The 18,201-nt window shown below is 35.7% G+C and overlaps 2 protein-coding genes across 2 annotated transcripts; both read right to left on the bottom strand.

Moving 5' to 3' along the window:
• Positions 1 to 2,722: 2,722 nt before the first annotated feature.
• Positions 2,723 to 7,042, bottom strand: LOC114720343 (G-type lectin S-receptor-like serine/threonine-protein kinase At4g27290). The gene is made up of 7 exons (XM_028905990.1): positions 5,360 to 7,042; positions 5,174 to 5,287; positions 4,304 to 4,455; positions 4,002 to 4,212; positions 3,613 to 3,850; positions 3,359 to 3,509; positions 2,723 to 3,274 (listed from the first exon to the last, which is right to left on the bottom strand). Exons 1-7 carry the CDS (start codon positions 6,711 to 6,713, stop codon positions 2,963 to 2,965), a joined length of 2,532 nt encoding a protein of 843 aa, XP_028761823.1. The 5' UTR covers positions 6,714 to 7,042; the 3' UTR covers positions 2,723 to 2,962.
• A 678-nt stretch (positions 7,043 to 7,720) lies between these two features.
• On the bottom strand, positions 7,721 to 16,875 carry LOC114720341 (uncharacterized). Its single transcript, XM_028905987.1, has 14 exons — positions 15,580 to 16,875; positions 15,367 to 15,480; positions 14,500 to 14,651; positions 14,200 to 14,410; positions 13,854 to 14,091; positions 13,615 to 13,765; positions 13,251 to 13,530; positions 9,998 to 11,347; positions 9,786 to 9,899; positions 9,107 to 9,258; positions 8,804 to 9,014; positions 8,439 to 8,676; positions 8,201 to 8,351; positions 7,721 to 8,116 (listed from the first exon to the last, which is right to left on the bottom strand). Exons 1-14 carry the CDS (start codon positions 16,865 to 16,867, stop codon positions 7,805 to 7,807), a joined length of 4,962 nt encoding a protein of 1,653 aa, XP_028761820.1. The 5' UTR covers positions 16,868 to 16,875; the 3' UTR covers positions 7,721 to 7,804.
• Positions 16,876 to 18,201: the final 1,326 nt, after the last annotated feature.

Genomic DNA, 18,201 nt, shown 5'->3' with positions numbered 1-18,201 from the left:
AATTGTAATGGACATGAACTATGAAGTACTCGATTGAAGCTGCTTTTGTTGATCTAATTAATGTGTTCCCACCGTTTGGGGAGAAAGTCCCGAGATGAATCACAAGAGTTGTTGCTGTTGATGAAGAGCCAGTTCATCATAATTCATGGCGTCTGAACTTGAAAACATGCTCTCAGGTCCAAAAAGGAACTTGAAAACATGCTCTTGTCTTGATAAGTTTCGAAACACTCACCTAAACATTTCTTTTAAATGAGGAACAGTTATTTTAGTCTTCCATTGGATTTATTCTTAATCATGACATAAGGCAGTATGTTATTTTTAATCCTTAATATAATACCACCAATTGATTAATTTGAGGTGATTTAAAAAAATAAATAACATTTTTAAAAATATTATATTTATTTTTTTAAAATTAATTTGTTGGACTTATAAACTAATAGTATATAATCTAATAATACATACAAGTATTTTTAAAAAAATCATATCATATATATTATAATTAAATCATTTATTTAGTTTTTTTAATCTTTTTAGATTATCCAACTAGATCTTATATTAAGAATCGAATGTATTATTTTTTAATATGTTGTTTTATATATTTTAATCAGTAATGCTCTAATTCAATTCTATAACAATTCATTTATACATCATACTTATATTTTTTTTTTTTGCCACCATCATAATTATATGATTCAGTCGTTAAATTTCCAATAATATAGCAAAAGTCATGCATAAATTAGTCTAACCATGTTAAAACTATTTGTATGCGTATGTTCCAAAAAGAAGGGCGATTTTTGCAGTCTTGTTCAAACTCAAACTGGTTTAGCTGAAAACTCCTGTTTAAATCTCTCGGTTTATTCAAAAGCCCCGGTAGTTGGTAGACCAAGAAAATATAGGAGGTTGACTCAGTCTTTGTTTTGGCTTTTTCTGCAAAGTATTTATTTTAAATCATTTACCGAGAGAGAGAGAGAGAGCGGGGTTTTTTTTATTTTATTTTAAAAAGAGAGTGGGGTGGTTATTTATTGATGCTGTTAGATGTTTTCAGGAGGCTATTAGCGGACAGGGGAGATATGATTGGCTCAGGAGCAAATCTGAAGTTCTCTCTCCTTGGACTGTCTGGAGCATTGATCTCATCTGATGGCTGAGTTTCGTCCAATGCAGGCAAGAAACGATGCCATCATGCCAAGATGTCCGCACAAAGAATATTTTAAATCTAAACCATTCAGAAAATACTTTTCATGGTTTAGATTTAAAATTTTAATAATTTTTAAGAAATAAAATTATTTTTATTGAAAAAAATGATAATTATTTTAAATCTGTATCTATTAAAATACTTTTTTTCCAAAAAATAAAAATAATAAAAACATAAATCTGGATTGTCTCTAAGGGTATGTTTGGCTCAATGAGAGGAAGGGGAGGGGAGGGATTTTCATGGAGGGAAGGGGAGGGAAGGGGAGTGAAAGGATTTTAATATTATCTTGTTTGGATTTATAAAAAAAGAGGGGAGGGGAGGGAAAAATATTTTAATATGGACAATTTTGCTCTTATTTTATTTAAGACATGGGCATAATAGTCACAATATAAAAAAATATGGGTATAATAGTTACAACATGGCAAAATATGAGCATAATGGTCATAACATGGCAAAATATTACCTTTTCCCTCCAAATTCTCCCAATTTTGGAGGGGAGGGGAGGGAAAATTTTAAAAAATTTTCCCTCCCCTCCTAAAACTTGTGTGTTGCCAAACAAAGGGAAATGATTAAAATCCCTCTCCTTCCCTCCCAAATCCCTCATACCAAACACACCCTAAACAATCGGAAGGGGCACGGAATACGATTAAAGAAATCAACCGCTCAATCTTCAATATCGTATATAAGACTATAATTTTGATTGACTTTTTATTTTGCATTAGCCAGCTTCACATTGTTCGTTTATTAATCCACCGTTAACGTCAAAGCCCGCAAATTAAATATGCAGTTCGAGCTTCCAGGAACAAGCATTTGAAAAAAGCACGCAATATCACCAAAAAGGTTCGTAATAAGACCTCTCCAAGATTCTTCCAGGGGAACAAATGGACTTGTATTCGATACACAGATAATATAACCAAATTAGTATGGATATTTTAAGAAATAATTACAATGAGACCTTAAGAAAAAAAATAATTATTAAAAAGTCTCAATAATAATTTAAACAGCCCTAATGACAAATTTTAGAATAAAAAATGATAACTTTTAAAATTTGTTTTGTAATTTTTTTTTTTTGAGACCTCATTATAATTTTTTTATATTTTTAAGTTGTGCACTGTGTATAACTGTCTTGCAGGCTGCACCTTGTCCCATGTCACCAACTAAAATTTTTTATTTTCTGCCATCATCTTTCAAACTTTAGTTCCCACTATTTTATATCAAACAAATAAGAAAGGGATTGTTTCTGGATGTATTCAAAGTGCCCACCCAATATAAGGAAAGAAAAAAGGTTAAGACCAAGACAATATTGTGAACTCATATATCATACGCTTCCCCTTAAAATGAAGTTCCGCAACTCAAAGCAATAATCGGATCATCATCCACCGTTTTCTTTTAATCCAAGTAGGGTGAAATAAAAGTATCTTGTATGACAGAAAGCAGAAGCATACGAATACCCAGAAGTTTAGTCAAACAATTTGTATAACATATGGACCAAACCAACTTGGCCAAATTTATCTTTTAACATTGCAAAAACTATTTTAATTTCTTGGTTTATCTGTTTATCATATAGCGCTACTATATATCTCTCTCCTCCTAATTTTACATGAGCTCAGGGCCCCAAAAATTTCACTCGTCTTCAACACGTTCAAATCAATTCTGTACACCAATCTTTTAGGCAATCTCCAGACAATATAATGATTTTCAATTCAGCTGTACATTCTTAATATAGTTGCAATAAACGTTTAAATTTACTGCTCACCACCATTATCAGATTCATCTGGCTACAAGTAAGGAAACTGTCATTTCATTGGTTGAGCTGTGTTCCTTCTGATTTGAGTCTGAACTATGTGGTTGGAATGAATCGTTGCCATTAAAGAATCCTGGTTGTTTAGGTTCAGGAAGTTCAATCTCACTTTCCAACATCAAAATTGCAGATGCTATGGTGGGTCTATCCTCTGCATTGTGCTGCACACATAATAGACTCACATGAAGGCACCTTAATACTTCTGATTCATTACATAATTCGTCCTTTATGTTTTTGTCAACCAATTCTAAAGCCCTCCCTTTCTTCCACTGCATCCATGCCTGAAAACACATACAAATTGTTTATCAATTTTATTTCAATATGACATTAAAAGAAGTTGGTGAAATTGTATCTACGGTACTCACAAAACCAATAAGGTTATGTTTGGATTCTTCAACATAAAATCCTCTATTTTTCTTCCCACATATAACCTCCAGCACTAATATCCCATAGCTAAATACATCAGATTTTATTGAGTACAACCCATCAGCAGCATATTCTGGTGCCATATACCCGCTGCAAAATATAGCCATTAGAAGTTTATAACAAAGTAATTGGTAAAGATATGGAAAGATTGGAATTTGTTTGCTTGAAAGTAAGGCTTGGATGAGAAACTTACTAAGTCCCTACTACTCTTTTTGTATTGCCTTCTATCTCCTCATCTTCAAAAGTTTTTGCCAATCCAAAATCTGATATTTTGGGGATTAACTTATCATCAAGCAAAATGTTACTTGCTTTTAAATCTCTATGAATAATTCGTAGTCTTGAATCTTGATGAAGATACACAAGTCCTCGACCAATCCCCATAATAATACCAAAGCGTTTCGACCAATCTAACAACTCTCCTCTACTTTCATCTGTCAACATCAAAAGGTGAATTTGTTCTTTAGTCGCAATGGTTAATTTCAAGACTGAATAAGCTATTTAATTATTGGTACTGAAAACATTCAGTGAAATGATAAAACCGAATATAAAAGATAGAAGAGTCATTGGCAGAAGAGAAGGTACCGAAAATGAAGGAATTCAAACTTTTGTTTGGCATATATTCATACACCAACATTTTTTCTTGTTCGTGAATGCAACAGCCAATAAGTTTTACAAGATTTCGATGCTGTAGTTTCACAATAAACTTCACTTCAGTTTTAAACTCAGTCAATCCTTGTCTTGATTTTCTTGATAGTCTTTTCACAGCAATTTCTCGCCCATTTGATAATTTTCCCTGCATGAAGACATGAATGAGCATATCTTTTTATAGTTATACTACATATATAGATGATTGCTCTTAGTTTATGATTCATATAGTAAATTACCCAGTATACATGTCCAAATCCACCTTGCCCAATTTTGTTCTTCTCCGAGAAATTATCAGTGGCTCTTGCTATTGTTGGCAGATCAAATATTGGGAGATCTGCATCGTTAGCGTCATCGTTTTGAATTTGAACTTCTATATTTTTTAATTTCTCTGAAATCATGGAAGGAAAGCATTAGCTTTTTGCACAAGCAAGAGAGGGAAGTTAATGAAATGGAATACAATCATATATTGAAAAGCAAGTTAAATTGACAAATCATTAAAGCAACAAATCTTTCAGTCAACACGATTTTGATAGCATTTGGTCAAGCCGCGTGGATGTTATAAATAAATAAACAAACATAAACAATATAGTACTCCTCCGATCCTTAATATAGAACCCAATTCTTGAGTTAGTTTTAGTCTTAAATATAAGACCCATTTCTCATATTTATCAATTTTCTCTAAATTATCCCTATGGATACTCCCTCAACCATAATCAAGTAGAAGAGGGAGAAGGAGGTATTAAGAAAAATGATTATGGTGTTTTAGGAAAAATGTGTCACTTTTCTTATGATTAACTAACTTACCTAACTTCCTTAATCTAATCAAATTAGTTAAATTGGTCTTATATTAAGGACCGGAGGAGTAGTTTGAATCATCTCCTGCAAATTTATCATAGCCGCCTAATAGTTTACTAAGTCAAGGAACATCATTAAGTATGAATTAGTTTCCTGTTAGTCTGTTAAAAGGTACTGTCATCTCAACCAATCCAGATGACTACATCCCTTTCTTTCAATTGTACCTTACATTTTTAGCATGAAATTCACAAATAACAGATCAGTACATTGGTAACTTTTTTGTATGATTTATTGGAGAAAGAAACTCTTACCAGTCCTGTTTCTGCGGACTCTGTAGATGATATAGCCCCCAACTAAAAGCATTCCAAAACTTGCACCAATGGCGATAATAACGATCATTATCAACTTCTTTTTTTTCCCAGATTCTGTAACCATGGTTTAAATCACTCTAAGGAACATGAAAATGAATGTATTAAGGGGAAAGTAGAAATTCTTACCTAATTCTGAAGCATCCATTCGAATGTACAGATCCTGTCCCCCAGATGCATAATATCTGATATCAGTTAGTTCACAAAACCATAAAGCACAACCACTACCTGCGCCTCTGACATCTGAATTAGCAAAAGCCGTGCAAGAACAATTTTCCAAGCACTTTTGTCTACATTGCTCTAGATTCATTGTCACATCCAGCCAAGTTTGCGTCGTGTCGGGTGCCTTCAAGCCCGTGAATTTAACGAACCCATGTTTGTGTTTTTCAGAGCAGTTCAGAGGTTTATTTCGCACACACCCACCAGACCAATCCGCCGAATTCCAATGTTGTGGTGACTTAGGGTTGAACCCTTTTAAACAGTGGCACACTGGAGATTCAGTAATTATGCAGTTCCCATTTGCTCCACAGAGGCCATAGGTGTCGCAGAAGTCTACTGGCTTTTTCGAGTAAATAGTCCATTTTTTCTCAGTTTCCAGCCATACATAACGATAGCGAGCAGAATCTGTTTGGTTCAATACCAGTCTTGTTAATACAGAACTATTTTTGAGGTTGAACATGAAGTAGTTCTCGTCCCCATCGTCAACAAAGGTGTATTCGAAAACAGGGTTGGTCTTCACTTCGGGAGAACCACTCCCTCGCAAGCCATTCCACGGTCCAAATCGGTAAAATTTGTTGGTTCCCTTCATTATATACGAATCGGGGTAGTTATGAAGCATTAAAATGTTGGTAAAATCTCCAGGAGATGGATCATCCGGGCTCTTCCAAGCTGTTAAAGACCACGCCCAACCATTTCTTAAGTCCCATCCATATTTCATACCTGGCAATAACGTATCAGACGGATGATCAAAGCTTTGCCATAAGTAAGCTTCTGGCTTTCCTGCATTCTCATCGATCACTACAAGATTCCCAGAATCCAAGAGCCGGGAGGTGGGACTCTGTGCCTGAGCCGTGGAATTTGTTGACCAAAGAATAGTGCTGTTCTGGGACAGGACAAGATTGCCGGAAGTGGCCATAGTTAAGGTAACAGTGGAATCGTTGATTGGGTTGATGCGGTTTGCAACCCAGACAACGGTTTGAACCGGGATATTCTTGTACCAAATACCAAGGTAGCGTTTGTTGGAAGTACCAGGAGTGAAGAAACCGAGTTCAAAGGTTCCACCTTTTGAAACCAACGTGGTTCCATCGTCCTTGATGAACTGCGACTCACGAAGATAATCAGCTGCAATGGAAAGCTGGAGGATGTGAAGAAGAACACAAGCAAAGATGCTCAACGAACCAAGAAGGTCCATTGAAAGTCGAGGGAAATCGAAGGAGGAAAAGTTATTTTGCTCGACCTTTCTTATACATGTTGGGCTGCTCATACGATGCTGACACAAAACAGATCCAAAGTGGCTTGCGATTTGTCAATTTTAGGTTTTGTTTGGGTCGGAGCCACGCTGACTTGGAACAGTGAAATTGAGTTGGTCTTGGTGATCGCGCAAGGGGTACAGAAGCGCAAGAGTAATTTTTCTCCAAAAGTTTTTTGGCTTGCTTGAAAGACATTACAGATAGATAATGTATTTGACTGGTTCTAAGGGAAGCGTTAATTAATACTTAATTCGCTGTATTATTGTTGATGCTGGTGGGTAGACTTTTTTTATTTTGCCTTCTCATTGTCCTTCTGGGTCAAAGTCATGTGCAAAGATAGTTTTTTAGAATAAAATTAAAAATACATGCTACATTCAAAGAAGCTAATTGTATAAAAATATTAACAAGCGTCAATAATATACATCTTATCTTTTAGATTCTATGTAACATAAAGTAATTGTCTCGATAAAACCATACAACTAATCCAGAAGTGTACGTATGCTAGAGTTTAGGAATTTAATATATATATATATATATATATATATATATATTGATCACAAGAAATTCTAAAAGCACTGCCAGACAGTCGTAGAAGAAAACAAAGATATAAAATAATATAAGAAATTAAGGACTGTTGTAAAAATTTATGTTGATTTCGTAGTGATCGTTTTGCCCCCAAAAAAAATAATAATAATAGAGCGAAGGATCTTGTACCATAAAGAAATCAAATGCTTAGTAAAACTGAAATGTAACTATTGAACAGAGTACATGGATGAAGAACAACATACAGTTTTAGGTACTGAGATAGGTCAATGAACGGGCCTTGTGATTCATTACTATTTCTAGCTTTTATTTCCTTCAACAATTTAATTATTATCTATGCATTATATGTGCCAAATTCATACACTTGATATATCTAGTTTGCATAATATCTACATTTATGTTGTAAATGTGACAGCTCAAACCCCACAAATTTTATTCATCATCAACATCACTCCGCATTCAACTCAACAGCAACCCCAAAGAGAATCTCCAAACAATCAATTTATTTATGTGTACATTATAAAGCATGGTTGCATGAAACTTACGGCCATCACAATCAAATTCATCTGGCATCAAGTAAACTCACTGTCATTTCATTGGTTGAGCTGCATTCCTTCTGACCTGATGAGCTAGAAGTATGCCCTTTGATTGAGCCCATGCCATGAAAGAAACCAGGCTGTTTAGGTTCAGGGAGTGCCACTTCACTTTCCAACATCAAAATTGCAGATGCTATGGTGGGTCTATCATCTGGATTTTGTTGCACACACAACAGACTCACATGAATGCACCTTACTACTTCTGACACATTGCACAGTTCCTGCATGTTCTTGTCAAGCAATTCTAAAACTTTTCCTTCTTTCCATAGTAACCATGCCTGAAATATACATCTTATATATCAATTATCATATTTTAGTTTGACATTCAATAAATTTTACAATATCGTATCTGAAGTACTCACATGACTAGCAAGATTGTGTGTTGAGTCTTCTAGATAAAATCCTCTGTTTTTCTTTCCACTAATAATCTCTAGCATTAATATACCATAACTAAAAACATCAGATTTCACTGAATATAGCCCATCTGCTGCGTATTCAGGAGCCATGTACCCACTACAAAACATGCATGAGAAGACTAGAACAAATTAGACATGAAAAGTTAAGAAGTTGGCTAAAGTAAGATTGAGTCTAGAAACTTACTAAGTGCCCACTACTCTCTTTGTAATACCTTCTTTTTCCTCTTCTCCAAAAGTTTTTGCTAGCCCAAAATCTGATATTTTTGGGATTAACTTGTCATCAAGTAAAATATTACTTGCCTTCAAATCTCTATGAATTATCCGTAACCTTGAATCTTGATGAAGATATAAAAGACCCCGTCCAATACCCATAATAACGTGAAAGCGCTCAAACCAATCCAACAATTTCCTTTTGGTTTCATCTATTATCATAAAAGAGGAAGTTATTTCTCTTGTTAGAATTATCAATTCAAATTTGAAGGGTCATGCAATGTTTGACTATTGCTACTAAAATACTTCATATCATTATAAATTTTCTTGTCTTCATACCAAAAATGAAGGAGTCCAAACTTCTATTTGACATGTACTCATATACCAACAACTTTTCTTGTTCATGGATGCAGCAGCCAAGAAGTTTTACTAGATTTCGATGTTGGAGTTTGGCAATAAATTTTACTTCATTCTTGAATTCAATCAATCCTAGTTCCGATCTTCTTGAAAGCTTCTTCACAGCAATTTCTTGTTCATTTAATAACTTTCCCTGCATTTTGAACTTTTTGAGTGTACTGAAATTGTGCTATTCATAAAATACACAGTGATTATTCTAAGTTCATGACTCAAACATTGAATTACCCAATATACAGGTCCAAATCCACCTTGTCCGATTTTGTTCTTCTCTGAAAAATTTTCGGTGGCTTGTTCTATTATTGGAAGGTCAAACAGTGGGAGATCTAGATCTTCTCTTTCATTGTTTTGAATCTCAACTTCTGCATTTTTTGATTTCTCTGAAAAAAAAAAATCATGGAATCTGCGTAAGGGCAAGGGATTTAGTTATGACCTTGTGCATAATTGTTCTAAAGGCCAAGGAAAAACACCGGTGACTACTGCAACATGGGGGGAAATCAAATTTTACTTAAGAAGTATAGGGTGTGAGGTTAAATAAGCACAAACATTGCAGTGTGAATTTTTTTCCCGCTGGGTTCCCATCATCAACAATTAATTAACTGATTCGAGGACTGAATGAAATACAAAAGAGGATGATCATGAAGGAATTCTCATGTTCATGTTGCTAAGTAGTGTGGTATCATAATCCTAACCCATATTTACAAATACTCCTTCAATCTTAAATATAAACTCATTTTGTATGTAAATTATACTACAAAATGGGTCTTATATTTAGGATTGGAGAAGTACTAGATATGAACATGGCCAATCTTGCCTTATGAAATCATAACAACTATCGCATTTCTAAGAAGAAATCTAAAAGAGTAGGACTTGTTTGAAATTTAAAAATAAGAGTAAGGAACTTTACCAATCCTCTTCCTGTAGACTTTACAAATGAGATAGCCCCCCACTAAAAGCATGCATAAAATCACAGCAACGGCGATGGCAACGATCATTATCAACTTTTTATTGTTCCCAGATTCTGCATAACGGTGGTTGAATGATTCATGCGCAAAGAAACTGGGGTGAAAATTCAAGCATGAAAATATACCACATAAAGCGGAAAATAGAAGTCCTCACCTAATTCTGAAGCAGGCATTCGAACATACAGATCCTGTCCTCCAGATGCATAAGATCTGATATCATTTAGATCACCAAACCATAAGGCACAACCACTACCTCCCCCTCTAATATCTGAATTAGTATAGGCCATGCAAGAACAATTTTCCAAGCACTTCTCTCTGCATTGCTCTAGGTTCATTGCCTTGTCAAGCCAAGCGTCTGTAGTTTCAGGCACTTTTAATCCTTCCAATTTTATAAATTTGTCTGTGCCATTTTCAGAGCAGTTCAGAGGTTTATTGCGGACACATCCATCAGACCAGTCCACTGAGTTCCATTTCTGAGGTGACTTGGGGGTGAACCCTTTTAGGCATTGGCATGGGGGTGATCCAGTGATAACACATTCCCCATTAGGTCCACACCACTTATATTGATCACAATTGTCACTAGGCTTTTTAGTATAACTCTTCCAATTTTCCTCACCTTTCGTCCACACATATCGAATTCGAGCCTCCTCAGTTTGGTTGATCACATACCTTGAGATAACAGAACTATTCTTGAGGCTGTGCCAATAATAGTATATCTCATCTCTAGTTGATACGAACCCAAAATCAAAAATAGGATTTTGTTTCAGTTCCGGGGAGCCACCAAATCCCACGCCATTCCAAGGTCCAGTTCTGAAGAACTTTGATTTTCCTCTCAGTATATATAATTCAGGATGATTACGAGGGTCGACAGTTATAGAAAAATCACCAGGAGATGGATCTTCTGGAGTCTTCCAAGATGTTAGACGTCTATTTAAACCTGTTCTTAGGTCGCATCCCAATTTCATCCCCGAGAGCAGTGTGTCAGTCGGATAGTCGAAGCTTTGCCACAAATAGGCTTCTGAGTTCTGGCCTCTCTCATGTCGTACCACAAGGTTTCCCGAATCTAGGAGCTCAGCCACTGAATTCTGTACTGGTTTCAGAGGAGTTGAGTACCAAATAACACTATCATTTTGGGTGAGGACAAGACTACCTGTGCTGTTGAGTGTTAAAGTAGCAGTGGTAGATGAACCATTGATCGGGTTATCTCTGTTTGCTACCCAAACAACTGTCTGAATTGGGATGCTTCTGTACCAAATCCCCAGATACTGTTTACCGGAGTTTCCAGGAGTGAAGAAGCCAAGTTCGAAGCTTCCACCTTTAGAAAATATTCTCGTGCTATCACTCATTGGGGAATTAGACTGAAGGATGGAACTTTCTGCCACAGAAGCTTGGAAAGAAGGGACAAGTATGGAAACAACGGTAGTGATGAAAGAAACAATGTCCATGGAATTGTAGAGTCTATAGGGAAGGCCAATACAAGCTAAATTCCTCTTGTTGCAGAAAACTGTTTGATTTTAGATGGAGGAACAAGCTTATCAGTGAGGCCATCAGCCTACCAGTGCCCGAGATGAGAGGTTATGACAAGTCAACGGCAGCGGTCATAGGACACATAGTGGATGGGAAATCAAAGCTCAGAGGCGAACAGGAACTTTAAACGTATGTGTATTCACAAAGGGAGTGGATTAAGCGATGAATCTTTGTATGACTTAAGACTTAAATGTACGAGTAGGATTTCACGAGAGTACCCCTAAGTTTAGCCGTCATGAATTTCCAATTTCCAGTCGTTGTTCCTGTTGCTTTACCGCGTATATCACTATATCTCCTCCTGGGTATAACATCAATTTGCCCAGGACCGCCAAGAGTGATGGGTCCAAATTTCAGTTTTTCCTGTGAAGTAGGGGCGGACTCAGTTATTGTGTGGGCCCCCTCATTCCAAGTTTCCAACATCCTCCGTCTTATCTCTTGTTCCACCAATGGGCCTTTTCTCTCCAAAATGTGTTACCCCTTTTCTTTTAAAATGCGTTGCATTATTTTCTATCCTAGTCTCTATATCTAATATTTAAAAATTTAAAGAGGCTAATGGGAATTGGGTCTAGCAGGAGGAGCTATTTTTCACAATATGATAAATTAAGGTTTCAATTCCTACTGAAAGAGATGCCTACACTTAGTATCCGACAGTGTCTCGAACATGATTGTCTTTAATAAGAGGATATCTATACTTATAAAAAAATATTTAAAAATCTACTTCAAAAAATTATTAATACCAATATTAAAAATAAAAAAATTTAAATATATAATACTTTTTAAATCCTGGCCTACTACTTTTGTTAAAACGCTAACTTATTTTGAAGGCTTTGATATTTAAACGCGTCGCATTTAGTTAATAATTAGTTTCTCAAAAATGTTATTATATTAAGTTATCAAGATTAATATAATTATTAGTCCTTATATTTTTAACAACATTTTATTTTTTAGTCAACATAATTTTAAATCGCTGTTTTGATTCCAAAAAAAGCTTCAATACTTAATTCCTTATATTATTATTGATATTTGATGTATTTGTGTAGAGTATTTGTTTATTTTGCGTTCTCTTTGTTGTCCTGCATCGAAGTTAGGACCAAGATGGTTTTGCTTGTACATTCAAAGAAGCCAATTATGTGTGTGTGTCTCTCTCTATATATATATATGTTTAACAAGTGCCGATATTTATAATTTTTAAAATGGTGCGGCTTATCTTTTAGATTCTATATAACACGAAGAAATTGTCTAGATAAAGCCATACAAGTAATCCAGAAGTGTACTGAAACTGAAACAATCATCAATATGTGTGTGCGCGCGCGCGCGCGTGCATATATATATATTCTTCGCTCGTATTTAACCGCGCTCACTACATCATCCAGCCAAGAACACTTGCATTGATCTCACTTTGTTACTGCAGTCATCAAGGCACAAACCCGAAGATGCTCTGGAGAAGGTAACATAGATTATAACTTTCACAGAACGTTTAACCTCAGCAATATACTATTTCTAACTTATATTCATTTCAACAATTTATTATCTATGCATTATTTATGCTGAACTCCTATACCTGATTCTCTCACACACACACACACATTTCATTTGGCTTAAGATTCTTCGACATGTATCTAGTTTGCATAATATCTGCTTACCAACACGCCTTGATTTATGTTGCAAATGTGACAGTTCGAAACCCAAAAGTTTCAGTCGTCTTCAACATCATTCCTCATTCAACTCGATTCTGCTGCAATGGTTTTTTATAACAATAGCAAGGCAATCTCCAAACAATCAATTTATTTATGTGTACATTCTAAAGCACATATAGTTAGTTGCTTTAAACTTCAAGCCACCACAATCAAATTCATCTGGCTTCAAGTAAGGTCATTGACATTTATTGGTTGAGCTGCATTCCTTCTGATTTGGGCTAGAAGTATGCTCCTTGAGTGAGCCCACGCCAGGAAAGAAACCAGGCTGTTTAGGTTCAGGGAGTGCCACTTCACTTTCCAACATCAAAATTGCAGATGCTATGGTGGGTCTATCATCTGGATTTTGTTGCACACACAACAGACTCACATGAATGCACCTTACTACTTCTGATACATTGCACAGTTCCTGCATGTTCTTGTCAAGCAATTCTAAAACTTTTCCTTCTTTCCATAGTAACCATGCCTGAAATATACATCTTATATATCAATTATCATCTTTTAGTTTGACATTCAATAAATTTTACGATATCGTATCTGAAGTACTCACATGACTAGCAAGATTGTGTGTTGAGTCTTCTAGATAAAATCCTCTGTTTTTCTTTCCACTAATAATTTCTAGCATTAATATACCATAACTAAAAACATCGGATTTCACTGAATATAGCCCATCTGCTGCGTATTCAGGAGCCATGTATCCACTACAAAACATGCATGAGGAGATTAGAACAAATTAGACATGGAAAGTTGGGAAGTAGGCTAAAAGTAAGATTAGGTCAAGAAACTTACTAAGTGCCCACTACTCTCTTTGTACTGCCTTCTTTTTCCTCTTCTCCAAAAGTTTTAGCTAACCCAAAATCTGATATTTTTGGAATCAACTTATCATCAAGTAAAATGTTACTTGTTTTCAAATCTCTATGAATGATTCGTAACCTTGAATCTTGATGAAGATATAAAAGACCTCGACCAATACCCATAATAATGTGGAAGCGCTTAAACCAGTCCAACAATTTCCTTTTGGTTTCATCTATAGACATAAAAGAGTAAATTATTTATCTCATTAGAATTATGAATTCAAATTTAAATATCAGTACCAAAATAAATGATGTAATTATAAATTTTCTTGTCTTCATACCAAAAATGAAGGAGTCCAAACTTCTATTTGGCATGTACTCATATACCAACAACTTTTCGTGTTCATGAATGCAACAGCCAAGAAGTTTTACTAGATTTCGATGTTGGAGTTTGGCTATAAATTTTACTTCATTTTTGAATTCAATCAATCCAAGTTCTGATCTTCTTGAAAGCTTCTTCACAGCAATTTCTTGTCCATTTAGTAACTTTCCCTGCGTGTTGAAATTTTTGAGAGTACTGAAAAAAAATACTATTTATAACATCTGATTATTCGAAGTTCATGACTCAAACATTGAATTACCCAATATACAGGTCCAAATCCACCTTCTCCGATTTTGTTCTTCTCTGAAAGATTTTCAGTGGCTTGTGCTATTGTTGGAAGATCGAACAGTGGGAGATCTAGATCATCTCTTTCATTGTTTTGAATTTCAACTCCTGCATTTCTTGATTTCTCTGAAAGAAGCATGGAATTTGAGTAAGGGCAAGACGATGACTATACATAATTGCTCTAAAGGCCAAGGGAACATAAGTGACTAATGTAGCTGTAATGAACACCCCTCAACTAAATTAAAAGCACAGAGAAAATTTGCACAAGAAGAGTCAAATTTATGAAGCTATAGGGTTTCATTACTGGAAGTGCATTTGACAGATTTATATAATTGTAAATATTTGATGCAAGACCAAATATTATTGGAGATGCAATGAAAATAAAGTCTAGAAAATTAAATGAAACAGGGAATGTTCAGAAGGAAGCAGAGAGGAAGATGAAGAAGAAGAGAGGCGCAAGAGGGCGAAGAGACTTCTTAAAGTAGTCGGCCCATTGGTGCTCTCAACATCATTCAAGCCCACCTTAAGTTGGACAAGATTAAAAAAAGTCAAATTCTAGTTTAGAAGCAGAGGGTGAGGATAAATAAACACATATACAGAAGTGTGAATATATTTTCTTTTAAGTTCCCATCACCAACAATTAACTAACTGGTTATAGGACAAGATCAAATACAGAACAAGACGATCAGGAAGGAATTCCCCTCTTCATCTTGCTAAATGGTAAGCTACCTAAATCCCAACCCATACCTACGAATAATAGATATGGACACAGCATTTCTAAGAAGCAGCCCGAAGCAGTGGGACTTGACTGAGATTTAAAAATAGGAGTAAGGAACTTTACCAATCCTCTTCCTGCAGACTCTGTAAATGAAATAGCTCCCAACTAAAAGAATGCATAAAATCACAGCAATGGTGATGGCAACGATCATTATCAACTTTTTATTTCTCCCAGGTTCTGCATAACCGTGGTTGAATGATTCATGCACAAAGAAACTCGGGTGAAAATTCAAGCATGAAAATGTACCAAATAAAGCAAAATAATAAAAGTCCTCACCTAATTCTGAAGCAGGCATTCGAACATACAAAACCTGTCCTCCTGATGCATAATACTTGATATCAATTAGATCACCAAACCACAAGACGCAACCACTGCCTGCCCCTCTGATATCTGAATTAGTGTAGGCCATGCAAGAACAATTATCCAAGCACTTCTCTCTGCATTGCACTAGGTTCATTGTCTCATCAAGCCAAGAATTTGTAGTTTCCGGCAATTTCAACCCTTCCATTTTCATAAACTTGTCTGCGTATTTTTCAGAGCAGTTTAGAGGTTTATTGCGGACACATCCATCGGACCAGTCCACTGAGTTCCATTTCTGTGGTGACTTAGGCACGAACCCTTTAAGGCATTGACAGGGGGGTGATTCAGTAATGACACATTTCCCATTGGGCCCGCACAGCTTATATTGGTCACAGTAATCACTAGGCTTTTTAGCATAAAGCTTCCAATTTTCATCACCTTTCAACCACACATAGCGAATATCTGCTTGCTCAGTTAGGTTGATCGTATACCTTGAGATTATAGAACTATTCTTGAGGGTGTACCGATAGAAAGCCTCATTTCTTGTGGATACGAACTCAAAATCGAAAATGTAATTCTCTTTCAGTTCTGGTGAGCCACTAAGTCCCACGCCATTCCATGGTCCATTTCTGAAGAACTTTGAACCTTCTTTCATTATATAAAATTCAGGATAGTCACGGGGGGCTAGAGTTAGATAAAAGTCACTTGGAGATGGATCTTCCGGAGTCCTCCAGGCTGTTAGACGTCTATTCAAACCTGTTCTCAGGTCATATCCCAATTTCATCCCCGAGAGCAGTGTGTCACTTGGGTAGTCAAAGCTTTGCCACAAATATGCTTCTGGATCATCGTCCTTCTCATCTCGAACCACAAGATTTCCAGAATCCAAGAGCTCAGCCACTGGATTCTGCACTTGTTTCAGAGAAGTTGAATTCCAAATAATAGTGTCATCTTGGGCCAGGACGAGGTTGCCTGTGCTGTTGAGCATTAATTTAGCAGTGACAGAGGAACCATTGATTGATTTGTCTCTGTTTGCTACCCAAACAACTGTCTGAATGGGGACGTTCTTGTACCAAATTCCCAGATAGTGTTTACCAGAGCTTCTAGGACTGAAGAAGCCAAGTTCAAAGCTTCCACCTTTGGACACTAATGTCATGCCATCAGTCATTAAGGAATTGGGCTGAAGGATGGAATCAACTGCCCCAGAAGCTTGTAAAGAAGAGATAAGTATGGAAACAACAACAGTAATGAAATGAACAATATCCATGGAATTGCAGAAAACTGTCAGGTTTTAGATGGAGAAACAAGCTTATCTGTGAGGCAATTAATCCATCCATCTGCCCAGGATAAGAGGGTGTAACAAGTCAAGCACAAGTCAACTGCGGCTGCCATAGGACACATAGTGGTTGGGCAATTAAAGCTCAGAGGCCGATAGGGACTTTAGATGTATTAGGTATCAACAAAGGATGTGGATTAAGCTTGAGAGCCATGAATAGTTTTTTTAAAAGAATTGTCGGTTGGATGCGTAGCCGTCAAAGTATAGCTTTTTTTTCTTTTTTTTTAATAGTGAATTTCAAATTTCTTGACAATATTGCACGAGTGATCCTTCTTCTGCATCACTTGTATATCTTTTCGTGCTAAAAGGTAGAAAGACGAGCCTCTCCCATGTGCTAGAGACCGCAACTGAATGATCAAAACGTCCTTTTTTTTTTTTAAACAAGGTTTCGTATTTAAAAGTACTAACTGCGACCGCCGGAAGCTCCAATATGTTGATCATATTTCCAGAGAAAAAGAATTCATTCATCTCCATCCCAGAGATATTGAAATGACATTATTTTTCAAAACAAAAAGTTGAATATTTGAGTGTACGAGGCAATCCATCCATCCAATAAGCTCTTTTATTTTCATTTATAATTTATAATTATAATATAATTCTTATAATTAAAATTTATATGAGAATTTTATTTCTGTATAAAAAAAAAATAACAGTCAAACTAAAATAAAATTAATTTTTGGATTTTATTTATTAATTATTTACTTCAAAATAAATTTTTTTTCCTTGCCCTAATTTTCTTACCATCCAAACACGGGAGATTAGCCTTAAATGTTAAATTTTGTTTTCTTTTTTTCCCCAGAAAACTATGGGTTTGATGGGTACCTGTACAAAATCTCTTGTGAAAGAAGGGTAAAAGTAAATGGATATCCCGTTAAAATGTACATCTCTTATATAGACACTTGTATGTCACACGTGTCACGTGCAAAGAAGACCAAATCGATTAGAGCAGAGAATAGTTAAATTACACTTGAGTTGAAGCTAAATACCTTATTCTAACATCATTTCTTGAAAAATTATGCCCAAGTGGTCCTTGCTGTTTTACGATATTATATCTCGTCGCACAGAGACCGACTCATTGGTGGATCAAAATGTCGGTTTTATTTTCAGGTTTCATGTAGTCGAAAGAACATGTTCAAGTCTTAAATCCATAAATAGATACACATTTTGAGCATCCGCTATGATCTCAAGGCCAAATCTTCTTCCCTTTCTTGGGTGGCCATGGATCTTAGATCTAAATCTTTCAATTCTTCTTCAAGCGTAGTTCT

The sequence above is a fragment of the Neltuma alba genome, unplaced genomic scaffold, assembly GCF_004799145.2.
Source record: "Neltuma alba isolate B1F8T4 unplaced genomic scaffold, ASM479914v2 tig00011973_pilon, whole genome shotgun sequence".
Classification (NCBI taxonomy): domain Eukaryota; kingdom Viridiplantae; phylum Streptophyta; class Magnoliopsida; order Fabales; family Fabaceae; genus Neltuma; species Neltuma alba.
Note: the sequence above shows the minus strand (reverse complement) of the source record. Positions and strands in the feature narration are given on the sequence as shown.